This window comes from Ischnura elegans, chromosome 7 (assembly GCF_921293095.1).
Source record: "Ischnura elegans chromosome 7, ioIscEleg1.1, whole genome shotgun sequence".
Taxonomy (NCBI): Eukaryota; Metazoa; Arthropoda; class Insecta; order Odonata; family Coenagrionidae; genus Ischnura; species Ischnura elegans.
The window spans coordinates 101,402,134-101,419,698 of record NC_060252.1 but is presented as its reverse complement, the minus strand read 5'-3'; the positions used below and the strand labels follow the sequence as shown (position 1 = coordinate 101,419,698).

The following is a 17,565-nucleotide window of genomic DNA, read 5'->3' as shown; positions in this document are numbered from 1 at the left end:
AGGAAACTAAGAGATCTTAAAAAATATAACCTGCCCTTTACGGCACGTTACGGATAGTTACAAACATGAATAAAACGATTCTTATGAAAGAGAAGTAATCTCTTAGGCATAATTTCATAGAAGTGTTATCAAAGCTACTTCAACAGTATTTTACAAATTTATTCTTTTTATTTTAGAAAGGGAAAATTTAAAAAAAATTGCATTTTAAATACAAAACACAAGATACATTCTGGTCGTGTGATCGAAATACCAAATAAAATTTACAAATATATTTCAAACATGTATTATGTTAAAATAGTTCTTGGAGTGTAGGTCAATGTATGTTATGCAAAACAAGTTTTAGCCGACGTTCCTGTTTATTTTAAACTATCATCAGGGCTTAGCTTTGCACATATTTATGGATGAAAACCAATTACAATTATTATTACCTTTGCACATGTTTATCATATCAATGATAGTTTAAAATTAACAGAAACGTTGGCTAAAACTTTTTTGCATCACATACGTTGACCTAAACTCCAAGAACTATTTTAACATGAATTAAACGAGGTCAAGATAAGGAGAAAAAAATAATTATTATCTAAACATGTATTATATAATACTTTTATTTGAAAAACTGTCCAGGCCTGCCGTGTACCTCCAGCCCACAAAATTTACGTAGAAGTCTTTCTCTGAGGAAAAAATCTCATTACTTAGAAGGAAGAGCGAAGGAGGAAATAACTTGAATGCATTAACTTTGCCCCATTTGACCAAGCCTCATACCACTTCCCCTCACCTCCTTTATAGTTACCAGTTGCTCCCGCAGAGACCCTTCCTGAGTCCCCCTAGCGTGACGCTGACGAACCCGATCGCTTCCCCCCTCCTCTCGCCGGATATATATCCTCGTCTTCAACTCTCTCCCTCTCTCAGCCATAAAAACCTCTCTCCAGGTGAGCAGCAGCTAGCTTATTGTGAGCTCACCGATATCCTTCCTTCCCCGCTCCCGACGACGACCCTTTCCCCACCGACCACGTCTCGCCCTCCGCCGCGGCCTAGGATCCAGACCGACGCGGCGTAAAGGTCATGACCGTTGCCTTCATCGATTATAGAAACGCCTTTCATCGCCAAAGAGGACATTTTTTTTTCTTATTCGCCCTTCCGCGTACGGCGACACGAGACATGGGTACATGTTCTTTCTCCCTTTTTTTTTGCTGATTAACGTCGGAAAGCAGGAGTGAAACGCTTACTAATGCTCTTCTAACTAACGTGATTTTACGCGCAAAAAAGGGGTACTTTTTTGAGAAAAAAAATTAAGTATAGATTAAATAAATAACTTAGTTTTATTCCACACTTTATTTTAAATAGCACGACCCGGGTTTAAGCATCAAATGCTATCATTAGATGCTGAAACCTGGGTCGTACTATTTAAAATAAAGTGTGGAATAAAATTAAGTTATTTATTTAATCTATAATTAAGCAATTCCACAAAGTAACGCCTGAGACCGTGTCTTATATTAAAAAATTAATTACAAGTAATACTTAGGAGAAGATAAATGTTTTAATCATATGAAGTGATGCGGAAATAAGGAATCTCTCTCTTGCTCCTTATCACATTAAAATCGGTCGATTCGTTTTGACAATAGAGGTCCTCAAACTCTTCTTTCTGATTAACGCCGGAAAGAAGGAGTGAAACGCTAACTAATGCTCTAACTAACGTGATTTTACGCGCAAAAATGGGTACTTTTTTTTAGAAAAAAATAACTTCTCTTACGCTTTTTGTCGCATTCTTCCTCCCTTCTGTCTGATTTACGTCGGGAAGCAGAAGTGAAACGCTCACTAAAGCGTTCAATAGTCGAAACTTTTACAGCTGATCGGTAACAAGAATGAAAGTATGGCATGGAGACAGTCGACACTTTTACAGCTGACTAGTCACGAGAGCTCCTTTCTGGTTAACACTTTCAGGACTAAGCCCGAGCATAGGTCGGGCTACTGTACTTCAGCTCCTGTTTTGCCATGAACGAGTATAAGTCATGTTTGGCCCTATATGTAATATAATTGCTTTAACTCAACAAAATAAGAACACCTCATGGGATTCTATAACTAAATATAGACTAGAAATAATATTTATGACGTGGTATCGTTCTCACCTAACATCTGAATGCTGCAGCTATGCCGTCACGCATGTTTCGTCACAATAATTTAGGCTACGGTGCTTAATTTTTATTTATTTTCCTCATTTCGGGCCGGGGAAGGGGAATTGGATCCTCCTCTGCCCCTAATTGGTCACATTGGGATTAGAGAGAAAATCAGGTGATGGATTCCATTTTGTTACCCCTCCGTCGATATTTGGTGGCATTTGGTTAACTCTCCCTTTCCGGGGTGTGTTCTCACGTCAATTTTTCTCGGAAACTACTATGCAAAGATGTAAAACAAGGTCTCCTGTTTCAACTGATGGAGATTAATAATGTCACGCACAATAAAGGAATATTGGTTTATTTCCGACAATTTTTACTTACTACAACAATGGTGCCAGCACTAACGATATAACGCTTTTTCTTCCCTAGCATTTAACGTTATGTTGATCATCAATGTCGAAAATAAAATAATAAACAATTAGTACTTATAGAATACAGATACTTTTTATGGCATTTTATTTTGTTTTTGGAGAAATGCGCGTTTTTTTATCTTTTATTAATTTATTTTTATTTTCTACTTTCTAGAAATCTACATATACATATAACCCCGCAAGCCGCCTAAAAGGCGTGTGGCAGGGTGTGTTAGGACAGTAGGACACCGGCCGTTTGCACATAAAAAGGAAGTGCTCTAGGGAAATTACGACTAGCATTTATTAAAGCCCTTGACGTTTCGGGAGAAAAGCAAATGTCCATATCCATCCGTTCGGCAAAACATCTCTCTCAATTTATCGCTTCTGTCGGACCTGTAAATATAGTGCGGCTCTAATATTATATTCTCCGTGTCGATCTTAGAGATATCCATTCTCAATTTTGCAAGCAATCTAAGCCTAGCGCGCAGCCCTCGAGTCTCCAGCGGCTCCCAGCGTAACCCTGTCTTTACACCCGAAGCAGTTTTTGACGAATTGTGCAGCATTTATTTGTATTGTATTCAGTTCGCCGATTAAATCTTTCTGCACCGGATCCCATACGCTCGCTGCATATTCAAGGTGCGGTAGGACGAGTGCGAAATAGCACCTTTCTTTTACTTTCTCATATGTAATGAATCATGTAATCGATTAAACCAGAGTTATTTAAGAAATGTATCTCAAAAAATTAATGGAAAATGAATTCCAATCGAATTGATTTGCATAAGAAGTTCTAAAAGAAATAACGTCATCTATGGAGAAATTTTAAAACTGTTTTTCCATACGGAATTTAAGATAACCAATCAGAGCATAATTGCTCGAAATTTCACTACTCTGATAATTGAATATTTTATTATCGTCAGAAGTAAGCAAGTGTATAAAATTTCGAACCGATGCGACCATTGGAGGTGGGTTAAAATCAATTTAAAGATTCCCTCGATGAAACAGAAAAACACAAGAAACAAGTTAGGTAAGCAAAAGCGTTTAAAAATGTTTCCGGTAATCGTTTCATGACCTTCGCCCTTTTAGATTCGTGCAGCAATACAAGTGGAGGATATTCGCGATAGATGATAGGTAAGGGATTCATGTATCATAAGTCCTATAAAAAGACTTAAAAAAAATCAAATCGTTAAAGGAAAATAATGAAAGCCAATCGCCCTCATCCGCATGTATGAAAACATTCGCAACTCACACAGATATTCTGTTCTCTCTCCTTTCTCTCGTTATTTCTCCGGGAATTTCCGATGAGGAAGAGAATGGAAACAAGGTTATTCTTTTTTTTACCCAAATACTTTTTCTACTCCCAGATGGATCTCCCCTTACCCTATTCTGGCGAAAACCAAAAAGGATTCTACAAGCGTGTAAAATGAGCTTGACAGTTAATGCGAGACGAGAGAAAAATCCGTTGTCTCGCTCGGAAAGGAAAATTACTCCTCCCGCGGATGCGTCGGGAACAATGAGAGAAAAAAAACGGTCGCCAAAAATGTATCGTAATTCTTTTTTTTTAACACAGCGCGACAAAATGACTTGGTGAGACGCTGGCTGTTGAGAAAACAAAAGCACCGCAATCTCAAGGACTGTTTGTTCATGACGATGAGTTTCGCAGCAAGGCCTGGAGGTCAATCCATCATTCACGGCCACGCGGAGGCATTCGAGACGGTGAGAAATAATGAAGCCTCGAACAGCGCGGGAAACTTTAATGTCGGTTTCAATGCCACGATGAAACCCCCAAATCTACACACAAAAAATGAAAGTTTGTACATATGCGAGATAAATGGCCTACGACGCCATTACACCGATTTCTATGAACGCAGGCACGTTAATGTATTTTTCTAGGAGAAGATTTTATTAGGGATGAGTCTAGTCCAATTTTTTCGATTCCAATTCTGATTCTTTCAAATCGATCCTCGATTCCGATTCCATCGATTCGTATTCATACTAGCATCCCGGATATTGATTTGACAGTGGCATTGCTGTCATTAAAACTTAATATTTGAAAAGGAATTAAATAGCAAAGGCTATTAATTGGCACAAAAATTATATTTATAAAAAAGCGAATTATAATTGCAGTAATATATCTTCGGCTTTAATAAACAATAAAACTTTACTTTGTTTCAGGTATAAATTGTTAACTTAATTACGTACCGTACACAATAGCTTATTTGCGTCGCGGCCTTTATGCCCCAAGCTCACATTCTACTTGAAAATATTTCTCTTCCTGGAATTGAAGGAATCTGAATCAACTTAATGAGATAAATTCTTAGTTCCGTGCCCCATAATCGTTGGAATCGAGAATCGACATTAGAAATCGACCTATCCCTAGTTTTTACACTATTCAACTTGTTGCTCGTTTTCAGGGCCCTCGAAGATCCCCATCTGGTGTTCCATGTACTATATTTGGTGCAGTGGTTTAATTTTTGGCTTTTTAAAGTTATTTCAGCCAACAATAGAGGGCTTAGAATTTTTTTTTGGATGGCAAAATCAATTAAGTTTCTATTTATTTCATTAAATTTTCTTTTGCACTTTTTTGCGATGACAGTTTCTCCGGTATTCCAACCGGCGTCTTCAGGTCGACCCTGGAAACTTACCCGTTATTATTTACTATTGTCATGATATTGTTAAAGACATGAATATATATATTTGAATGTTTAAAAGGAGCATTGTATTTCTCTGGCCCTTCGGGTTATAGTTGTATGAACATCAGCAACTGCCATATGCAACTGCCATAGGAGCGATTTTAAAATGACTATTTTAAAATTTTGCAATGACCGCTGCGGATTGGACTCTATAGAGCAGTTAGAAATTTTAAAAATTATTGAAAGTCAAGACAGTACTCTTATAAATGAATATCTCTACCCATTCTTTTCCCCTATTCTGGCGTCCGTTTTAAAATTCACCAAGTAACTAGGTAATAATAAGATAAACGAATCATAATTAGCGGCTGAAGATGATGATTATTCATCGAAACCCGGGTCGCGCTCGGTAAAAAAGAAGTGGTATAAGTAATTGTGTGATAAACAGGAAAACTTATAATGGAATACCACAAAGTAAACCAAGAGTTAGTGAATTTTGTACGAACATCGTTTTCTTTTCATCCCGCGACAGTCACTCTAAATTGGCAGTAATGGTCTATGCGAGCAAATAAATAAATAAACAACCAAAAGTCGCGAGTCAAAGAAAATCTACGGCAGATATTTCAGCCGATAACGTGAGTCGAATCATCCAATCCGAATAGGAGGCAAATTCACAAGAGGACGGTATTCCAATTTTTCTCAGAGGAGTGATTCGTTTGAAAGACTATTGAAATAATGGGCGTCGAAAAATCAATGGAGAAGACGACGAGAGAATGTTTTTCCAAGCGTTTGAGAAGCGTCGACTTCCACAATCAATCGTAACTGTCTTAAGAGAATGCTAAGCCATCAAGCAGAAGTTTCCTTGAAGGGCTTCCCACGGATCAGCTTGAGCGAGTGTAATCGGAGCTGATAGATATCTTTTTTCTTTTGATATTCGGAAAGTCAATCCTAGGCGATGCTGATTTCATTGGAGTGACTGAGCGACCTAACAGTGATTTAGAAATAGAAAAATAAACGGCCGACTTATTATTAAACCTTTCGAAATATTCTTGCAAAAAAAACTTTGAACAAAAATATATCATTTCAAGAAGTCTAAAACAAATTGATTCATAATGAAGCAGCGGAAAAAGATACCAATTCAGCCAGGTAAGTTTACATATACATGTTCAAATTATGAATGAAAAACGATATCGGAATGTAGTTAATGAGTCATATTTAAGATTGAATAAGAACCATTCGTATTAAATGGCAGCATTTCACTTTACACTGGCATACGTAATAGTAGTAACTTCTATGATATTGAAATGATAAATATATTCATTCAGATGTTCCTTTAAAAATGAACTTGATTATCGGTCTCTGTTTCTTCACAGTACCAAAGTACTCTGAATTCAAAACAAAGAATTGTAATCAAGTAAAGCGTCATGAGTAATTTTTTTAATAGAAATTTTCCTGCTGTAATATTCAGTTTCTTCACCCAACTCGTGGATTAAATGAATGAATTTAATAAAAAAATAACCTCACTGGCTCTTTCACTCACCTTTGTAGTAGAAGAGGCAGAACTCGGACAAGACGAACCAGCGCCTCTTCCAGAGCATGAGGCCGTCCGACCCCTGCTTGTGCAGCCACCCCTGCATGGTCACCGAGGCCCCTGGCGCCCTCTTCACGGTGGGCGAGCGCAGTTGCTTCTGCGCCGTCTGCTGCTGGATGGCCGCCGTCTGGTTTTGGACCACTTGGTGCGGGAGGCCATCGGGCGCGGCGTGGAAGCCGTTGGAGGAGGAGGCGGAGATGGTGCCCTTGGCGGGCGGACACACGCTGTTGGTCATTGGACGCGCGGGAGGGCCGCCGCCGCCACCCGCGGGCCCGAACGGCAGGGCCGGCAGCTGGGACGGCGAGATGGCACGTTGGAACCCTGGCTGCTGCAGCGGCTGTTGCTGCTGCTGTTGCTGTAGCTGTTGTTGTTGTTGCTGCTGGTTGACGTAGGCAGGATGTGCGGCTTTCCGACGAGCCTGCAACGTAAGACGATAAGAAATGTATTATTATTAGTGTGTCGAACGCTAACTATTTGGAATTAATTACACTTACTTAGATGTCGAGGGCGAACCATATCAATTGGCGTGTGAACCACTGTCACGTAAAGTGAGTAAGTCGTATGAAATCCTAATGCTGTGAAGAAATAAGCTGACAGTAAGAGCCGCATGGCAGGAACAAAGTGCCATGTTGCCATTGCTGAAAATGTTAATAATGTTAATAATTCTTCACGTTTCATTCAGTGTATGTAATACATTTACTCAGTTAAAAATAGCCTTCAAAAGCTAATGCTCGCGTCCCAAACGGCCATATCGATTTGTGAAATCGGCCGGATGGAATGAATGGGTAGCCAATTTCTCAGAAGAATAAAATCGGAGGATGCTAGTCTTTGGGTCTCAAGTACACTTGAGCACCTGACTAGTATCGGTGATGTGCGGTAATGATATTCTTCGAACGTGAGACAGACATATAATGGAGACTACTCTATTTTTTATTTTTGACCAATTACAAAAATATCTTTGGGGGTGGGGGGGGTTATCCCCAAAACCCCTTCGCTGCGCCACTGCTTAGGATTACAGTTTTTTCACGGGAAAATCCAACCTGTTCGCTGTCACACTTTGTCACACACCTTTGGCGTAACTAGGAATATGCTTTGGTGGAGCGAATTCCCTCCACAAGGGGGGTCCGGGAAAATTTTGGAAAAATGATATGCCAGGAAATACATTTTACACCATTTTAGCATTTAAAATTTTACTTGAAGCTGATGCATTTATTATGCCTTAAAACTAGACAGTAGTTTTAAATATTTTTTTAATTTCTCTGAGGCTTTGGGGGGAAGTGGCGCAGCGAGGGGGAGTTTGGGGGATAAACCCCCCAACAGAGCTCAGAGAATTTCTTAAGTTTAAACCATTTTACTTAATTGCAATAATATTACTTATAGTTTAGTGTAATGATTAATAAAATATCCCTCAGAGTGCCGTAAAACTCACCATTTTGAACCATTTATCTTAAAATTCCGCAATTTACTAATCTCGCACCTACCGCTTATCCTGGTGGGTATTCCATACCCCCACACACCCCGGTATTAGTTATAATCAAACCCCCCCAGCCTCAATTCCTCGCTCCGCCCCTGTTGGGGGGGATCTATCCCCCTCCCCAAAGAATTACGCCATTGTTGCATACACAAATTTCATTTAAATTCGTCTCCTCTCTACACTCGATATGGGTGATTATAATTGATACGTGATATTATTATAACAGTATTCTACCGATTAAGGTAGGTTTCCATGGAGTACTAAAGAAGTGATCTGGGAGCCTCCCTTTCCTTCCAGCACTGCCTTCTTTAATTCACTGTAAGGCCCACTCCCTTTCAATCTATCTAAATATCCTATTCTTTTCCTTCCTCTCGCTCGTTTCCCAAAAATTCTACCCTCTAACACCATTTTCAACATCCCCTCTCCGCTAAGTATTCGCTCCATCCATACATTCTGTCTCCTCAGTATCTCAAATAAAAGCTACCTCTCCTCGCCATCCATGTCCAGCACTTCGTCGTTCCTTTTCCTCTCCGTCCATTTCACCCTCTCCATTCTTCTCAATATCCACATCTCGAATGCCTCCAATCTTCTCTCGTATATGTGATATAAGTGATATAAAAAAAGAGTACAAGTACGATATGGAAAACGGGTTTCACGGACCTGTGAATCAATGATGACATCATTACCAGGGTCTGTGCTGCTGGCACATATTATCACTTACAGGCGTTGCGCGTCCCAACCGTGACCCTTTAGTGTTTCAGGACATGTTATCCCATCTGCTCGGACATGCTTATCGTGCATCATGGGCACGGAGTTTACAAGACCGGCAGAGCCTGGCGTGAAATCACACATGCATAAGACATGTGCCGTGTGGCCCCTCCTGACTGAACGGAGCTGCTCTGAATGGGCTCTGGTGTTCCAGTGGTGACACGCTAATTTAGAATGGTCTCGGGCATAATACGGCCTAAGGCCTTTGTTGGTCAATTTGCCAGCTCTCACATTTTTATAACCAAATGACGCAACACCGTATCTGCCGTAATAATAGGGGGGTTTCCTATTATTTTTTTATTGCCTGAATCAAAAGATTATTACTCCTGAAGTACGCATTTCACGCTTTTAGATTTTTAAATGATCTATTTTTCGCAATTACACGAAAAGTGAAAATTTTCAAGCGCGCGGAAACGCGACGGCTTAGCAAGAATGCTGGGAAAAGTCCATGTGACGTATTTCTGGTTCCAGCTGTCGCCGTGTGTGGTGACCTTGGTGCGAGGCTTTGAGCGCTGATACGATGAAGGCTGCTATGAGGTAGCAGAGTACCATGCTAGCTGCTAGCGCTTGGCTTAAATTAGGATTATTAATACCTTATCAAACGAAGAAAAATTTCCGACCGTAGACAATTTTAATAAGTGATTATTAAGAGATTTTTCCATGAGCTCTGTGCCTCATGCATGCATTGGTAATCTCAGACGATGTAAAACTCGTATCTCCTCGTAGAGAAACTTGGCCCCTGTGACGTCACGTGGAGTGGCATCGCATGGGCGTCAAACTGGCCTTTTTCAAATGCGTTTAAATTTACCATTGCCATTCGTCTAAACTGGGATTTCTAAAACCAAATAATTTGTATATTAAGAATACACTAATGGTGGGTAACGAATCGCAATCAATGCCTTTCGTTTCCTTTGATGAAGGAAACTACCCTATTAACGAAATAGTAAAATTGTGCAATCTGACCAAAATTATAAGTGCGCCCATCGGAGTGAAAATTGGACTCCTCCGCGTATCACGTAGTCTAGGTTCGAGAAATGAAAGTTTTGCTGATGATTGTTTTGACTCACAAATTCCCCCAAAAATTAGAGGCATAGAGTCAGTTGGGAAAATTGTAATGGATTAAAATCAATTTTCACACACAGCCGTGATGCCAATTTGAAGTGAAATTTTAGCAAAAACATAAAAGGTGACGAAATACAACAACAATATCGTTGGCCAAGTTCTAAAAACACGTACATCAAAATTTGGCAGCTCTGAATTAATATTGCTAATACTGTTGATAAAAAAATAAAATTCAAGCAGAAAAAAGCTTCTGTTTAAGATATATGTGTACTTTTGGATTTTAATTTCAATTAAAATTAGATACAATTGAAAAAATAAATCATTTTTTTCTCTCCTTCAAAAGTTGCTATTTTTGAGATACGTGTTGTTAGAACCTAGCCATGAATTTAAAAACTAGCTGATAATAAACCTAAAAAGGAAGTATAACATTGAACTATCTGACAGATGGGATGTAGCTTGAACGGTGAAATTATTGCATAGTATGTAATAAGGATAGATGGAGGGAGGGATTGGGTTTAGAAGGGAGGAGAGGCGATATAAAGATGAGGGCTTGGTTGGGGAAATACAGGGAATATGCTGATGGATTAGGGAGAGTGAGCGGATGGATCAAGTTGATAATCAAAAATTCAACGGAGAAAGGAGTTCAGGGCAGTCAGCAGTCGATTTTAGGGTATTATGAAGCAATTTAAATCCATATCTATCTAAGGGTCTTTAGAACTTCTTCAATTGCGGTTACTACCGTGTCGGTTGACAGTCAGGTAACAGTTTCGCTTGCACTAGCGCCGTAGGAGCTGTTGTCATCGCCACAACAAACAACGCGTTAGTAACCGAAAATGAAGAAGTTAAACTCACGCCGCGGAAATTTCCGTTATCATAAGGCTCTGTATATTGGATTACGATAAAGAAGCCAGCACAGCATCGGAGGGAATTTTGGGTAAATCTGGGACCATATGTCTGACTTGGGTATGGAGAAGAATGGAAAGGGTGAAATGGACGGAGAGGAATAGGAACGACGAAGTGCTGGACATGTTGGGTGAAGAGAGGCAGCTTTTAGATGAGATACGGAGGAGACAGAACGTATGGATGGAGTTAGTGCGTAGCGGGGAGGGGATGTTGAAAATGGTGTTAGAGGGTAGAATGTTAGGGAAACGAGGGAGGGGAAGGAAAAGAATAGGATATTTAGATAGATTGAAAAGGAGTAGGCCTTACAATGAATTAAAGAAGGTAGTGCTGGAAGGAAAGGGATGCTCCCAGATCATTTCTATAGTACTCCATGGAAACCTACCTTAATCGGTAGAATACTTTAATAAAATAATAATGTCTGATTATTTTGGAAAAGAAGCGAGTGATGCAATCAAGGGATTGCAGATTAGTTGTGATTGGCATGTGCTATATTGTGAATGACAGCATGAAGCTATGACTTTCCATTATTTCTATGATTTATGGTATTCTACCCGTAAAGACAGCTTCACAAGGAATATCTTGCACCCGATTGTCTCCAATCCTCAAATTGAACTTCTCACTTCGATTCCCAGTGACTCCATTTCATTATTACTATTCTCCTAGTCCTCTCCCTCGGTCGACAAATATTATTCCCTCTGGCACGGTGTTCAAAATCCCCTCCCAACTTGGTACTCACTCCATCCAAACCCTTTGTCTCTTCCTCTGCTCCTCTAGAACTTTCCTCTCCTCGCCCACCATTCCAGTGTCAAATGCCGAAGAAGAAAAGGAATTATGGATACCGTAGGGTGAGACAGAATGCAAGAGTTGCTAGCTGAAAATGATTATCATAATAGATGCTTAAATGACGTGGGGTAAGTGTGAATGAAACATCACTCTCCCTCTCTCTCTCTCTCTTGGGCCTAGCGACTCGCTCAAACTTCTCCTTATCTCATAATTAAGTTTCCCACTCCTCACGCACAATTCCTAACGTAATGCGGCCCCTTTCATCTTTTCCATCTCCACCACACTCAACGTCAAACAATCCAGTTAACATAAGCTCTTAAGGTTTACGTAATTAATGAAGAACATATTTATCAACGTTACGGTAATTTTATTTCCATTCTCAAGGCTTATTACATGAAAATAAGAGAGGTACAATAACAAACCCTACAAACAAACAAGTTAAACTGCACAAAACAAACACAAAAAATTCATTTTACATTAATTTCATTAATTTGTTTTCATTTTACTCTAAATATATTCGTTAAAATGTTTAATGGGATATCGTTTGCACCATAAAATATACTTTTGATATTTAACCACTTAATATATATTGATATGCCACTCCACGTGACGTCACAGGGACCTAGTTTCTATACGAGTAGATAGGAGTTTTACAGCGTATGAGATTACCAATGCATGCATGAGGCACTGAGCCCAGGGAAACATCTCTTAATAATCCCCTATTAAAACTGGCTAAGGTCGGAAAGTTTTCTTCGTTTGATAAGGTATTAATAATCCTAATTTAAGCCAGGCGCCACCAGCTAGCATGGTACTCTGCTACCTACTAGCTCTCAAAGCTTCGCCCCAAGGTCATCTCACTTGTGGCAGCGGGAACGAGAACGACGTCATATGGGGTTTTCCCAGCATTCATACTAAGCCGTCGCGTTTTCGCGCGCTTGAAAATTTTCCCTTTTCATTTAATCGCGAAAAATAGATATCGTCATTTAAAAATCTAAAAGCGTGAAATACGTACTCTAGGAGTAATAATCTTTCAATTTAGGCAATAAAAAAATTATAGGAAACCACCCTATTCCGCTCGATCGAAAGAGTACCACCTGAAGGCGACAATAAGTTAGTCATTTACTTCAAGGTCTACGGCTGTTCGGTCACGCCTTTATTCCCACAAAGTCACAGGTTCATTTTCTCAAAAAAGTTAAAAAAAATAGATATTGAATAAGTAAAAAGGCCGGCAAGAAGCGAAGATTGCAAGTGTAATATTGTTTAATCTCAAATTAAATCCCGCCGGCAGAGATAACTTTATAACGCATCAACTTCATTAGCAGCGAAGTGGGGTTCTCTCATACTTTCAGCGACTCAAAATAAAAGAAAAAACTTGCAGGCAATTTCCACCGCTGGAGCGCGCTGTCGTCGCTCCATGGCTTGTAAAATCAGCTCACGGAATAAATGAAACCAAATAAACACGAAGGTGATTAGGGATCACTCATAATCACACCGGGAAGCGGCAATTCCTCGATTAAACATGCATATTTATTGCTCGTGCGGGGGATGGATTTTTCATTCGTGCCTCTTTCTCCCACGCCTATCATCGTAATTAACGAGCTCCGCGTGTCCTCCAGCACGCAAGCACTCACTGCCGCGCCAAGCACACTCGCTCTTAAAAGGCATTCCAACGTGTCCGTGACTTTGCTCGCATTCTCCCGAGGGAGTTTGCAAACAAGAGCACATTTGAAACGCCCACTTTCGCTTCCGTGCGACACGACCATCCACGGCCTAGCTCATCACTTCCAGCGATTTCCACAGTCGCTTTCCTTTTCACCCAGATAGGAAGCAAAACATTAATTCGAAAGATTTCCAGATACTTAAGCCGCAAGATGAACGGCGAGCAATTAAAGGATTCAAGTACTTCACAAGGTTAATTATATGAATGCAGTTTAATCCAGAACGAAAGAAGTAAGCTATCCGCGACCTGCTGGATATTTTCGCACAACCGGCAAAAAAAGTGTAGTTAATTCGTGAAAATATTACTGACTTTACTTTAAATGTTAAGTTAGAATCCGTTCCTCTTAGAACAATGCCCCTTCGAAATTATTAATTATGTCAATTTCCCTTTTATTTTATCCATTGGATTTTATCATAATTGGGCATGAATTGGAGGCATTTGTGTTTTCATACTGTGCTGGAAAAAAATTCTTTCTCTAAAAAAATTCAATATACGGCCATTGCAGTAAATAAAATATACACGCCATGTTCGCCCAAGGTTATTCACTCATAATTAAAGCGGCTAATTATCATATTTTGGCTGTGTGCGCTATTTAGGCTGGAGAGATGACATATGGAATAGGAATGGGTCAATTGAGAAAGGAGGGTTTGACATAAATGGAGGAGATGAGTTAAGAAACACATGGCCAATGTATTATTACTCTGAGCTGTGGGCTCCAAGAGTACCAGAGATTTATGACCAACCAGGGAGAGAGGAAACTGGACAAACTACATTAATCAATACGAAGGCCTTTTCACACCGGTATTTTAAACATTATTATCAAAGTATTCTGCCGATCAAGGTAGGTTTCCACGGAGTACATAAGAGGAATTCTTGGAGCCTCCCCTTCCTTCTAGCACTGCCTTCTTCAATTCACAGTAAGGCCCAAACCCTCTAAGTTTTCTAGGATATTACACAATTACTTGTACCACTTCTTTTTTACATAGCGCGACCCTGGTTTCGATGAATTATCATCATCTTCAGGCGAAAATTATGATTTGTTTATCTTATTATTATTACCTAGTTACTTGATGAATTTTAAAATGGACGCCAGAATAGGGGAAAAGGATGGGAAAAGATATTCATTTATAAGAGTACTGTCCTGACTTTGGTTGCAATGGTGTATACGTGGGGCAGACAGGAAGAAGTTTTGAAATCAGGAAGAAAGAACATTTAAGTGCTTACAAAAATAACAAAGATGAAAAAAGTAATTTTGCTAAACACTTAATATGCAACTGTCATAGGAGCGATATTAAAATGAATATTTTAAAATTTTGCAATGACCACCGTGAATCGGACTCTAGAGAGCAGTTCGAAATTTTAAAAATCATTGAAAGTCAGGACAGTACTCTTATAAATGAATATCTTTGCCCATCCTTTTCCCCTATTCTGGCGTCCGTTTTAAAATTCATCAAGTTTTCGACATCCCCTCCCCGCTAAGTACTCGATCCAAGCATGCCTTCTATATCCGCCGTGTGTCATCCAAAAGCTGCCTATCCTCACCCACCATATCTAGCACTTATAAATTGGGAAAATATTCAATGGAACGTTTGAAATCGCATCAAAAATGGGAAATTACTATGAAAATTAACGCTAATTGCTATTGATACCACCATGAGGTAAGTATATATAGTAAGTATGCAAGAACATGGGCGTACCCAGCGGGGGACAGAAGGGGGCAGCTGCCACCCCCCCCCCCCCAGAAGCAAAAATCGCTAAAGCCTTTAAGGAAAATCAGGACCGGATTAAAGCGATAGTTTTCAATGAATTTCCTTTAAACCCACGAACAATGATATTAGTACAAGACATGTGGCAAAAATAATTATTTTTTTCAAGCAAAAAATTTTATGAACTAATGAAGCGTTGTCGTAATTCTATTACAATGTTGGTTTTACTCATCTTTTCCATAATAAAATTTTTTTACTTGAACGACCATGCCATGCCCCTCCCCCCCTAGTTTTGATACTGGATACGCTCTTGTGTAAGAATATGTATGTAAGTAAATATGTGAGTATGGAAAGAATATACTTACTCTATGATACCACTTGTGATGCAAATTGTAAAATTTCAGCTTTAAATAGCGTGTTGGGAGAACAAACGGAAACATCTTCCCACCCGGAGGGAACCCCAGGAGATGAATGCCAGAGCAAAGAGACAGCTACTCTCCACTAAGAAATATTAATATCTCCGGAATGGAACCGCGTACGAATAATTGATAACAGAGCGGCGCCCCGGAAGACTGACGAGATAGTCATCTAGAACCATTAACTTCAAAGCCTAGAGTCAGAAATGACATGAAGACTGATTCACTTAAGTCTGTTAACCGTGAAAATGGAAGGCATTCACAAAAAGAAAGAAGAATCATAAACGACCTGCTGTTTCTGCATGATGTCATCAATAAGGGCCTATGTTACGAGTTACTGAAGGAAATGAGATGAATATGGAGTTCCAAATGTTAATAGCCGGTTGAAAGGAACATTTTACGTATCAAAGGTTAAAACAAATTATTGTTCCAATACGCCAATACGAAGGATTTGTGAGGTATATAACAAAAATTTCAACGATCTAGACTTGTATCAAAAGAAAGACTGCTGACCGTGATAGTATTTAGTTAATATTTTTCAGCATTTGTTATCATGATTGTTACAATTTTTGTGGCGGTGACCAATTTATTTTCATTTTTTTTGTAATTACATTCTTTGTTTGTTCACCCTATAATTATGTATATGTTGGGCGAACATATAACATGATAAATAAATAAATGAATGTAAAAACGCCACCAAAGTATACCTTAATTTGATTTCATGTCCTCAGTCATTAGTAAAAGCAATGAGAGACTAGGAAAAGCACACATCATTCACCGAGAGTATACGGGATAAACTATCATTGAAATATTATATAGCATATGGGATACTTATTCTAGTACTTGCTTGTGAAGGAAATGCGTGGAATCTGACGAACAAAAAATTCCAATTCCATAAAGGATATAGTATATCAACGATACTACCTCCAAAGGATGGACGGTTAACCACCATAAACAAAAGAATCCAGCGCATATAATAATTTTATTTCCATTCTTTTCAGAGATAAGCAACTAGAAGCCGGTAATGAGGTAATGTTATACCTTTTCTGAAATAATTAAACATCTTTCCGACTACAGTTCAAAAGAACAATTCGAATCCGAAAAATAAGCTCAACCCAAAAGTGGGGGAAGTTATCCCCATGTACACACTACCCATTAAGCCGCCTCAATAGGCGTGTGGCGGGGGATGTTAGAGCAACAGCCGTCAGCAAATAAAAAGGAAAAGCTCAAACGAAGTTCCGACGAGCATTTATTATTAAAGTTCTGTATTGATCGGGTAAAAAAAACCAATTCCCTCACTTATCTGTTCGCCAAAATATCACTCTTAATTTATCGTTTCAGTCGGACCTAAAATATAGTGGGGTTCAAATATGAATTTAGTCACATCGTAATTTGTCTGAAATAAATAAACATCTTTTTAAACAGAAACTCAAAGGAAAAGTTCTACTCCGAAAAATCAGCTGAAGCATTAAGGAATGACGTTATATTCCTAACTCCTCTCAAGTAAAGGGCGTTTTCCTCAGCCGCGGAGGCACACAATAATTGAACTCATATCAGAAGTAGGACGGCCACGGCGAACACGTACAAGTAAACTAGTGCATCTCTTGGCCATAAGAAAATTCACACAAAAGCCAGCTTATTAGCAAAACGCAGCGGCAGATATTAGCAGTAGGGGAACCAAGCGGTAGGGGGGTGGGTGAGCCTCGGATGGGGTCAACGCCTTAGCTGGACGACAAGCACAAAAAATACTGGGGATGGACGGATCCAGGATTTTTTTCGGATCCGGATTCGGATCGGATCCTTGATTTTAGGAGCCGGATCTTACGGATCGGATATTTTCGGATCAAGTTGCATTTTCATATTTCTGCTATTAAACGAAGTAATTATTCAAGTACTTTCCTTCATAAAAGGAAACAAAATATTGAAAAATCATGAATTTACAATAGATTTATTTGAGAAATGAAGTTTCTTTTGCTATAATGAAGGCTGTT

General features: G+C 39.3%; 1 protein-coding gene across 8 annotated transcripts in view; it reads right to left on the bottom strand.

Moving 5' to 3' along the window:
* LOC124162285 overlaps positions 1-17,565 on the bottom strand; it is a 568,759-nt gene that overhangs the window by 253,178 nt on the left and 298,016 nt on the right. For all 8 annotated transcript variants that reach the window (XM_046538768.1, XM_046538767.1, XM_046538763.1 and 5 more), the window contains exon 4: positions 6,692-7,160. In XM_046538768.1, coding sequence (XP_046394724.1) covers positions 6,692-7,160 — 469 coding nt within the window. The remainder of the gene's footprint in view (positions 1-6,691; positions 7,161-17,565) is intronic.